The 10,748-nt window shown below is 51.9% G+C and overlaps 1 protein-coding gene across 1 annotated transcript; it reads left to right on the plus strand.

The window, feature by feature from the left end:
- Window positions 1–211: 211 nt before the first annotated feature.
- On the plus strand, window positions 212–10,319 carry LOC137917078 (rho GTPase-activating protein 32-like; the record flags this gene model as incomplete). Its single annotated transcript, XM_068759960.1, has 6 exons — window positions 212–248; window positions 444–536; window positions 1,553–1,675; window positions 1,817–1,894; window positions 2,553–2,634; window positions 10,170–10,319. Coding segments are annotated over exons 2-6 (514 nt in total), but the record flags the coding sequence as incomplete, so codon positions are not given.
- Window positions 10,320–10,748: the final 429 nt, after the last annotated feature.

The following is a 10,748-nucleotide window of genomic DNA, read 5'->3' on the forward strand; positions in this document are numbered from 1 at the left end:
TCGTTCTAAAAGGGCCGAAGTTGGATCGTGAAGCGCAGCTATGAGGATTTCCGCGTCCTGGACAAACACCTGCACCTCTGCATCTACGACCGGCGCTTTTCCCAGCTGCCCGAGCTTCCTCGCTTGGAGAATCTGACCGACCAGTCGGAGGTGGTTTTAAAACACACTGTGAAGCTTTGTTTTTGACCACACGCTGCCCCTGAATGAAACCGATTACTTCCTGTCTACTTCTAAAACACAACAATAAGGTATCAGCTTGGTTGCTAAATCCTTTGTTCTCCCCGAGCTGGTAGAACCGGTTCAGGGTCATTGTGTGCGGGTCGGCCCGTGGCTCAGCAGGAGCCACGTGACCGACCGGAGTCAAACGGCTTCTTCTTCCGTCGGTTTTCTTGTCGTGGTAAACATTTGGGTTATTTTAACCTGTGTGTTTCGCTGCCTGTCAGTCTGCTTCCCAGATGTTGCTAGCTTACCTCTCCCGGCTCTCAGCCATCGCTGACAACAAGATCAACTGCGGGCCTGCCCTCACATGGATGGAGGTAGAACTGCACCGCGCGCACCAGTCATGCAAACAACAACAACAACAACAACAACACAAAAGGTTTTCAGAACAGTCAGAGCTTCTTATCCAAAAGTTTGAAGATGAGCACAAGTTATTATTTTTAGCTCTCGTCATTAGAGCCCAATCAATTTCGTTGATGTGTTTGTAGTGGCCAACATTCAATGACAAAATAAAAAGATTTCCTACTTTCTTTCTTTATTGGGTTGCATTGTTGAATTGAATGACTAAAAATCTACGATTTGTAAAATAGCCTACGATGCTATTCCATATAAAGTGCTTTTGTTCTCGTCAGCGTTCATTAAAAAGCTGTAAAACTCAAAAAGCATCGTTACTCAGGTGCAGTGAAGCAGCCTGATTAGACAAAGTAGTTTAAAGCAAGTTATCATTAAAATCCGGCATTAAAAACGTCTGGAAAGAGGAAATATGTCAGAAGTTTAGCTTCGCTTTCAGTTTCAGCAGCAAAGAGGAATATTTAATGAAGAAGAGCGGCCCCCGCCAACGAAAACAAGCTGCAGGGGATTACTGCAGGAGCACCAAAGTACTGCAGTAGAACTACTAACCGATTACAGGATTACTGCAGAAACACCAAAGTACTGCAGTAGAACTACTAACTGATTACAGGATTACTGCAGGAACACCAAAGTACTGCAGTAGAACTACTAACCGATTACAGGATTACTGCAGAAACACCAAAGTACTGCAGTAGAACTACCAACTGATTACAAGATTACTGCAGAAACACCAAAGTACTGCAGTAGAACTACTAACCGTTTACAGGATTAGTGCAGAAACACCAAAGTACTGCTGCAAAACTACTAGAATATTCTAGTAGGTGGTATTTGTTCTGATCGACCTGGTGGGAGAGGAGCGACGAAATTTAAATCACCGAACTGGAATGTTTTCTCTCTCTCTGTGTGTGTGTGTCTGTGTGGGTGTGTGTGTGTGTGTGTGTGTGTGTGTGTGTGTGTGTGTGTGCGTTTGTGCGCACACCAGCTCGACAATAAAGGGAATCATCTATTAGTCCATGAAGAGTCGTCTATTAACGTACCGGCTATCGCCGCCGCCCACGTCATCAAGCGCTACAACGCCCAGGCGTCAGACGAGCTGTCCTTCGAGGTGACGACGGCTCACACAAACAGCCTCTCTCTCTCTCTCTCTCTCTCTCTCCACCATTCATGCACACAGCGACTGTCTCTAGATATTCGGTGATCGGTTGGGGGTGGAGTCTCACGGCGTTTAATCTCTCGCTCTTTGCAGGTTGGCGACATCGTGTCTGTGATCGACATGCCGCCCAAAGAAGACACGACGTGGTGGAGGGGAAAGCATGGCTTCCAGGTGAGCTGGGGGGGGAGCATGGCTTCCAGGTGAGCTGGGGGGGGGGCATGGCTTCCAGGTAAGCTCCGGGGGGGAAGCATGGCTACCAGGTGAGCTGGGGGGGGGAGCATGGCTTCCAGGTGTGCTGGGGGGGGGGGGGCATGGCTTCCAGGTAAGCTCCGGGGGGGAAGCATGGCTACCAGGTGAGCTCGGGTTTCAGGGCGATTCAGGGTGTGTGTAATCCTAAACCCGTCGCTACCGTCCCAACACACTTTAGTTCTCCCACATGCAGCTCGTCAACAACAACAACAACAACCCTAAACAGTAGCATTTGTCTATGTAATTGTTATAAGTGCCCCCCCTGTATCCTCACTAGCATTAAAGAAAACAAAGAAGGAAAAAGAAGTATCGATCGATTTACAACAAAGAGTAGCGTTAGCATTGCTTTTCAGGCCAGGTCGTCGGGTGTCTCCCGATCGAAGATATTCTTCTACCGTTTGGCCGATCATGTGGGACGCCTGCAAACGCCACCGAGGTCTCGTGTGTGCGACCCGCGTTTCCGTTCGGAAGCAGCACGGATGTATCGCTCACACGTTGACTTTACGCTCCAGAAGCACGTTTAGGATCAATCACTGAATTGTGTGAACCTGATCATTCTTCATCCCTGTCCCGTCTCCAGGTTGGCTTCTTTCCCAGCGAGTGTGTGGAGCTCATAAATGATAAAGTCCCCCAGTCCATGACCAACACGGCGCCCAAACCAGGTACTCCCCCCCCGAGAGTGGCTTTATCTGGGGTGGAAGTTGGGACGCGTTTCTGCGTGCGTAACATCCGAGCGAAGCGTCCGTCTAGTTTAGCCGAGCTGGGGTTCTGGCTAAGTGCTATTTTGGGGGGTTATTTCTTAAAGCCTGCAGATGCTCTGCTCCCGAGCAGGTCCTGGATCTGTCCTGTGATGATAGAATTGAATCGGTGTCCCTGCATGGCTTGCCCCCCCCCCCCCCCCCCTGCAGTGCATCACGTCTGCGCGGTTGTTTCAGCATGTGTCTGTGATCTGTGGCACCTGACTGTGACTCCTCTGCCTCAGCCCCCCCTGCTCTGGCCTGCAGCCTGCTTCCTGGAGTCTCTTCCCCCCCTGTGGGTGCTGGTATACCCCCCGCCCACGCACCCGCCCACGCACTCACACACGCCACGCACTTCAGCGGTTTGCACGCCAGCGTGGGGAAGCGGTTTTAAAGTTCAAACCTGGGTTAAATGACCACACCCCCATGCTTTGATAGGTGCAGAGCATGGGGGTGTCAGTGACAGCGTTATAACTTGAGGTTGCATCTCTTGCATGATTGACTGATTCACACGTTATTGCTTTAGCATCACTTCTGTACAGTTGCTCTGCTCTCTAACCTGAGGTGCTTCTCTCCCTCTGCCGGCCTCCATCCATCCGTCCGTCCGTCCATCCATCTGTCCATCCGTCCATCCATCATCCGTCCATCCGTCTGTGTGTCGGTCCATCTGTCCATCGGCTTGCATGCAGACTTGGAGATGGAGAGTGTAATACAGGACAGTGCATGGGTGGCCGACCCGCTAAACCACTACAGCCCAAGTTCAGGTAGACATGAATCATTTGATGTGTCCCCCCCCCTTCCCCCCCCCCTGGGTGATGTGTTTGCACTCTGTGACTCTAACTGGCTGCTGTTCTTCACTTTGAGTCTTTTCCTGCATGTTTCCTTTTTTTGGAATTGCTATTAGCTTGTTTAGGTAAAGCTGAACAAAACGGGGGGGGGGGGGGGGGGCGTGGCATCCTTGATGGGGGTCCAGTGGGTGTCATTATGGGTCTGAAGTCTTTGTTTCTGAGTTTGAGGCGTCTCGTATATGAAACTGATTCTGAATCCTGAAGATTCCTCTTCTCTTCACTGATATTCTACAAATTCAGCTTCTGTCTGACTGTCCGAACGCACGAGCCCTTTAAAACCCCTCTGAACAACCCCCCCCCCCCCCCCCGGTGTCTGGACGAAGGGGGGGGGGGGGGCAGCGCTGTTTGTGTGTGTCTGAAAGGCCACGGCTTGGGTGCCGCGGCGCGAGGTCTCCACCGCCCTTGATTTATTTAATCCTTTGACAATGGGGGGGGGGGGGGGGCTGTAAACCCATCCACTGAGCCCAAAGCTCAGTCCTGCAACAGTAAGAATCTCCGTCTCCCTCGCCATGGCGACAGAAAGAGCACATTCCTGGCTCCGCTGAGATCCACTCGGCTCACCGCTAACCTTTTACTGGTTCCTAAAGCCATGGAAACTGTTACGATGCTGCAGCGCTCCAGGGGAGGAGCCAATGGGAGCGGATTCTGAGAACGCTGTGCACTGTTGTTGATGGACAACAACAGCCCCCCCTCCCCTGTCTGGGGGCCAGTGATTTGGGCAGCTGTGAGCACACATGAGCCAAGACAGCTGGTTTCGAGCGGGACGGCGCCGAGGGGACGATGTGTGAGACATGGCGATATTTGTCCTCTTGCTCCCGAGGATCTCGCATCGTTTCCTTTGGAGCTACGACCCCCCCCCCCCCCCCCCCCCAGCTGCTGGTCGGCTGCTCGCGGCTGTGATGTTTACGCGTTTCCCCGTGACTCCGTTTAGCCGTGCTGCTTCGGTATTTAAAACGTCTTCTGCGGCTCAGACTCAGACGCAGGTTTCAGCCGCGTGTGTGACATCATGAGGGTACTTCCTGGTGTGTGCCCCCCCCCATGCTGACATCACTCTCTACTCGGAGATGTTAGCGTCTCACAGAACCTTTTGAACTTGTTTTTCTTTCTCTGTAATCCACAACCAGATGAAGGATTCTTGTATAAAACTTTATAAAGCAGGTAATTAGAAGCAGAGACGACGTCTAAACGGTGCAGTTCGGTAACATTTGTGCTCTGGATGGAATTTTAGCCTGTTTTTTTTTCTTTTCTTTAAAGAAACGCTTGTGAAGTTTACTTCCCTCAAACATGAAGCACCAACGACTCCCACCTGGAATGACTCGATGAAACTCGAGGATCAGCATGTTGGTCTTTGTCAAGTTGAAGGGAGAAAGTCGGACTGGAGTCTTTGTGATTCGAGTCCTATTGTGACTTTATTTATCGTTTTTTATATAATTCATTCAAGGGGTCGGGGCCCGCCTCGGAGGGCGCGGGCGAGGCCGTCCAACGTGGACGACGTCGTGCTGTTGCTCTTCTTCTTCTAAACAGACCAGTTTGAACCGGTTGACGTTTTCCATTTTGGTTTATTTCCCCGGCCTGGGAAGATCCTGCGACTTAAAACTCTGGAGCGGTCATGAAAAGATCAAGTCAGGGGGAAGATAATTAATAATAGCAGGACGTTCCATTTTCACTCGTTTCTCACGCTAATCTGCTCTATATTTGAGATTTGCACGCAAGACTAGGATTACTGCGTTTTCTTGGATAATTATATATTTTTAAATAATAGGGGAAAGCAGAGGTGTGTGCGTGTGTGTGTGTGTGTGCGTGTGTGTGTGTGTGTGTGTGTGTGCGTGCGTGCGTGCGTGCGTGTGTGTCCGCGCGAACACACTATATCAACTGTTCGACTGTGTAAACCACCTACATGCCCTCTGGCTTCCTGAGTCATTTGCTGCGTTCAGAACAATCGGAAATGTTAGCATCCTGCCCGCGTGCACGTCTTGGGGGTGCTGCTGTGTCGTAAGCAGACATTAACGCAGACATGCACACTTTTAACAGTATCGTGTTTCCTAGATTTTAATCCCAACTGTTCTTCACACGTTGGTCGTTCCGTTCCCAAACGCATTTTAATCATATCAGGGATGTAGCTTTAAAACGCTTGCTTTTACTTTTTAACTCTTGTTCATATTGGGATAGACGCTGCTGTTCCCGACGGCCCGTGAAGGCAGCATTGTAAACCAGTCCTGGAAGCGGAGCTCCGTGTGACAGCGCTCGGAGGAAAGTCCTCTCGTTCAGCTGCTTTATCTTTTGGGTAAACATTTCTTTAGCGCCGGGTTACTTGCCATTTTTTTTAATCATATACAAGTGACCGAGGAAAAAAGAAACTAAAAGCAAATTACGTCGGACCTTTTAAAACCTTGTCGTGAAGTCTGAAGTTATGGAGCAAAGGTAAGAAGACTGTCGTGTTGAGGGTCAGGGTGCGTTCACACTGCCGCTGTTTGCTCCCTTTTAAACGGACCAGAGTTCCTTTCCTCTGATAATCCGCTCCGTTTGGGCCAGTGTGAAGGCGCATCTGGACTCTGTAGAGGATCAAAAAAGTCCACCTGAAAAGGAGGGTCTCGGTTCCTTTCGGCGGAGCAAAGGACGGAGCAACGTACGTAGTGACGCTACGCGGTGCGTCTCCGGTAGAGGAAGTACAGCGAGTACTCCAAGCTGCTCCAAAAAAAACTAAAGTGGTGAAATATGTACTGCTGTGTGTAGATTTCATGAACTAAATATGCATTATAATACTTTAATATTTTGTTCAGCAGCTCCACGGCGCTTTAACAGTCCAGCGTGGAGCGGAGAGTCAGCTGTTCAGCAGCGATAGTTTCTCATTCCGTTGTTCTGAACTGATCCGGAGACTTTACGGATCCCCAGCGACTTTGTGTTTGTTAAAAACGACAAGCGTTGTGTAACATTTATGATTTAGGCCAGAACAAAAGCTTTCCTCCGTGAATGAGCAGCAGGCGTAACCGCGCACTCAAAAAAAAAAAAAACATGGTAGAGGGCGGGACTTCCCCTTCTACGATGTCCAATCGACGAGCGCCCTTTTCAGCCATGCGACGTTGCTCCGAAAGTTCGCTCCGTGAAGAAATCGCGGTGTGAACGCAGACCTTTCAGCGAATTATAAATGCAGGAATTTGCTCCCAAAGGAACCGAGTCCTCTTGGTGCAGTGTGAAAGCATCCATAGCTTAAGCATCTCACCTGGATGCTCCTAACAGTTAGCGTCATGCTAGCTTCATGCTACTCCTCATTTTTCCATTTTCTCCTGTTGCGCTTATTAAAAACTCAAATCTGCGTCTTAAGCAGTATTCATATTTTTTTCCTCTGACGTCACAATGGTTAACTAAAGGCGTGGGGGGGCGGGGCCTTTATAACGTTTGTTTTATTTTATCATGGAATAATGACAAAGGGGTTTTTGTATTTATTTTTTGAAGCAGTCGAACATCTTTCATTGATATTTGAACAGCTGTTGAGCATCTGGATAAACGTTCATGTTTAAATCAATAAATCAGTCAGTTCACGAGCCGAGCTTGAACTAAGTTGCTCTGCTTTATAACTGAAGTGTCTTTAGTTCTTTGGCTTTATTAGCTGTAATTATTGGGTGGGCCTTTGCCCCCCCCCCCCCCATACCCCCCTCTGCTGGGGTGATGTTCAAGTGTTGCATCGCAGAGTAGGAAAACTCAACGCTGCGCTCTTTGACCTTGACGGCCAAACAGAGGCGGCTGCTCTGTTGACAGCTAAAATAGTGGCCAGACCCACGGGAGGGGGGTCAGAGGTCAGGGGTCAGGACGGGTGTAAACGGCGTCACAAAGCTGAATAGAGGCCTTTTTGCTGCTCGGGAACCTTCATTGTTTGTATATTATTGAGTTGTTGCCTGAATCTATGAATGGAATTCATCTATTTTTGTTACGTACCAGGAATGACTTTGCTTCTTCCTAAATGGAACGGGGGGTGGGGGGGTTGAATTTCCCGGTTGGAGCGAAAGGGGGCGGCTGCAGCCACGTCTGCCGGTGAGGTGTATTCTGGGAACAGTCGTGCTGATTGGCTCTACTCTACTTTAGGAAGCGCGTTCAACGCCCCCCCCGGTCTGCCCCCCTTGCTCTCCTCCGGCGGTTCCATATGTAAATGCCCGGCTGGGTCGGCAACTGTTACCTTCCCAGCTGCGGACATCCGGGCCGACGCCGACATCCAGGTCAGTCCTGTCAGCTGTCCTCACCCGGGTGGTGAGGACAGCTCGGGATTGTGGGTCACCGTCTGCCTGATTTGGACTCTGTTTAGACCTCCAGAGTCCAGAGGAGGGCCAGACGCATCGCCACAGACCCCACCCACCCGGGCCACAGACTGTTTGTCCCGCCCACAGACCCCACCCACCTGGGCCACAGACTGTTTGTCCCGCCCCCATCAGGGAGGCGGTTCAGGACAATCAGAAGCAGCACGGCGAGGCTGTTACCTCGGTGGGTCGGAGGCTATTTCGGCGTCATCGGCCTCGACAGGAAGCATCTGTCCGTTCTCTGGAGAACCCTGCCTGTCATTGCGCTCCTCTTCCTCTTCCTCGTGTCTTACAGGCTGTGTGGTCTAAAAAAAGCAACGCGTCAGTGTAAACCAGCACAGTTTCAGCCCCCCCCCCCCCCCGGAGCCGCCTCAGCTGTTTGCCTGCTGCGTCTCTGAGACGGACTGACGGGTTCTGACGCCGACGCCGCTTGTTGGTTCAGTATTGATTATGCTGCGGTCAACATGGAGTCTGTTTCCCCTCAAACACCGGTGGGTGTGTCTCTCACTCCGCTAACATGACGTCACGCTTCTGGAATGAATGCGGCAGACGCGTCGTGTTTGGTATCCGGTGGCGATTGAGCCCGGTCTCATTGGCCGCCCCCCCCAGCAGCACATTCTCACACTCATTAGCTTCGCTCTGCTCTGGATCTCTGGATGTTTGCGTTCTGAATATACTCCGCGGGCCGTTAGTGAGTTCTGCTGCGTGCGGTTTTACCTCCGCAGAACCTTCTGCATGCAAAGCAGACGTCAGGCTAGCCTTGTGTCGTCGAACCCACGGACACAATTCAGCTCGACTCCCCACGCGCCGCCAAGGCACCCGGGAAGGGCGTGTCCCGTGCGTTCGTCCTCCAGTTTGTCCCGGGAAGGGCGTGTCCCGTGCGTTCGTCCTCCAGTTTGTCCCGGGAAGGGCGTGTCCCGTACGTTCGTCCTCCAGTTTGTCCCGGGAAGGGCGTGTCCCGTACGTTCGTCCTCCAGTTTGTCCCGGAAAGGGCGTGTCCTGTGCGTTCGTCCTCCAGTTTGTCCCGGAAAGGGCGTGTCCCGTGCGTTCGTCCTCCAGTTTGTCCCGGAAAGGGCGTGTCCCGTGCGTTTGTCCTCCAGTTTGTCCCGGGAAGGGCGTGTCCTGTGCGTTCGTCCTCCAGTTTGTCCCGGAAAGGGCGTGTCCTGTGCGTTCGTCCTCCAGTTTGTCCCGGGAAGGGCGTGTCCCGTACGTTCGTCCTCCAGTTTGTCCCGGGAAGGGCGTGTCCCGTACGTTCGTCCTCCAGTTTGTCCCGGAAAGGGCGTGTCCTGTGCGTTCGTCCTCCAGTTTGTCCCGGAAAGGGCGTGTCCCGTGCGTTCGTCCTCCAGTTTGTCCCGGAAAGGGCGTGTCCCGTGCGTTTGTCCTCCAGTTTGTCCCGGGAAGGGCGTGTCCTGTGCGTTCGTCCTCCAGTTTGTCCCGGAAAGGGCGTGTCCTGTGCGTTCGTCCTCCAGTTTGTCCGGAAGGGCGTGTCCGTACGTTCGTCCTCTAGTTTGTCCCGGGAAGGGCGTGTCCTGTGCGTTCGTCCTCCAGTTTGACCAAAGCAGATTAGAAAAGGATGTTTTCGGGCTCGCAACCTGTTGTGATGCTAATCCAGGCGTGGGCAAACTTTTTGACTCGCGGGCCACAATAGGTTCTAAAATTTGACAGAGGGGCCGGACCAAGATAAGATGGATGGAGTATTTGTGTGAGCTAATATAAATGACACATGAAAGCTATAGCATTAAAGGATTTGACCTTTTACAGGCAGCATTACAGAGAAAAGGTCAAATGAATGAGGTTTAATTATAATACAATTTTATTTAATGATATAATTTGGACAAGTTCGGCGGGCCGGATTAAAAAGACCAACGGGCCGCATATGGCCCCCGGGCCTGGTTTGCCCATGCCTGTGCTAATCTGTAGACGTCTCCGGCGTCCGTCTCGTCTACCCTCATGGAGAAACGGAATGTCGGAGCCTCTGGTGGGAAATGAGATTCATTCATTCCCCTCGAGCCGAGTTGAGCCGAGTTGAGCCGAGTCGAGCCGCCTGCGACTCCGCTGTCGTCGCCTCACCAGCGGCCGACGGCGTCCGACTCGCAGCCAAGATTTAAAGAGTCGAACCAGAATCCATTGTTCCCTTTTCCAGAACTCCAGACCGTCCCGATAGCCTTTCCTTTAGACACGGAGGAAACAGCGGGGGGGGGGGGGGTTCTGGTGGAGGATTCCTGCACACGCATAAGGGGGACGGTTTGACTTGGGAAGAAGCCCGGAGTAGCTTGCATGCTACACCTGGCGTGAAAGCTAATCCCCTTCGTTTCCTCCTCAGTGTCTAAGAAGCACGGGAAGCTGATCACGTTCTTGCGCTCCTTCATGAAGTCCAGGCCCAGCAAGCAGAAGCTGAAGCAGAGAGGCATCCTCCGGGAGCGGGTGTTTGGCTGCGACCTGGGAGAGCATCTCCTCAACTCGGGACACGATGGTGAGAACAACTGTTTCCGTCTCTCCGGCTTCTCCTTCTGTTCAACACAAACTGACTGCTTCCTCGCGTTTGCTCTTCTCGGTGGGCGATTAGTCGAGTAACAAATCGCTCCAGATCCACAGAACCGACGGACGGTCCAGCGAAGCTCCTCGCTCGCTTTGTGGAGCGTAGCTTTCTAGACGTAGCTCAATACTTTGAACAAATGTTCCACCTGGTTGACTTTTGGTGACATCAGCCGAGCTGAGATGAGCCAATGACCAGCTGGCCTTTATCCGGGGCAGACGCATCCACAGCAGCCTGATCGATGCCTCCAGCTGACTGACCTCTAGTCTGGGATGCCGAGGCGTCGTTATGGCGATCTGTAGCGTCTGTAAATCCAGCGTTAGCTTGGCTTGGCGTGGAGCGAATCTCTCACGCGTTGCCGGGTCA

This window comes from Brachionichthys hirsutus, unplaced genomic scaffold, assembly GCF_040956055.1.
Source record: "Brachionichthys hirsutus isolate HB-005 unplaced genomic scaffold, CSIRO-AGI_Bhir_v1 contig_777, whole genome shotgun sequence".
Taxonomy (NCBI): domain Eukaryota; kingdom Metazoa; phylum Chordata; class Actinopteri; order Lophiiformes; family Brachionichthyidae; genus Brachionichthys; species Brachionichthys hirsutus.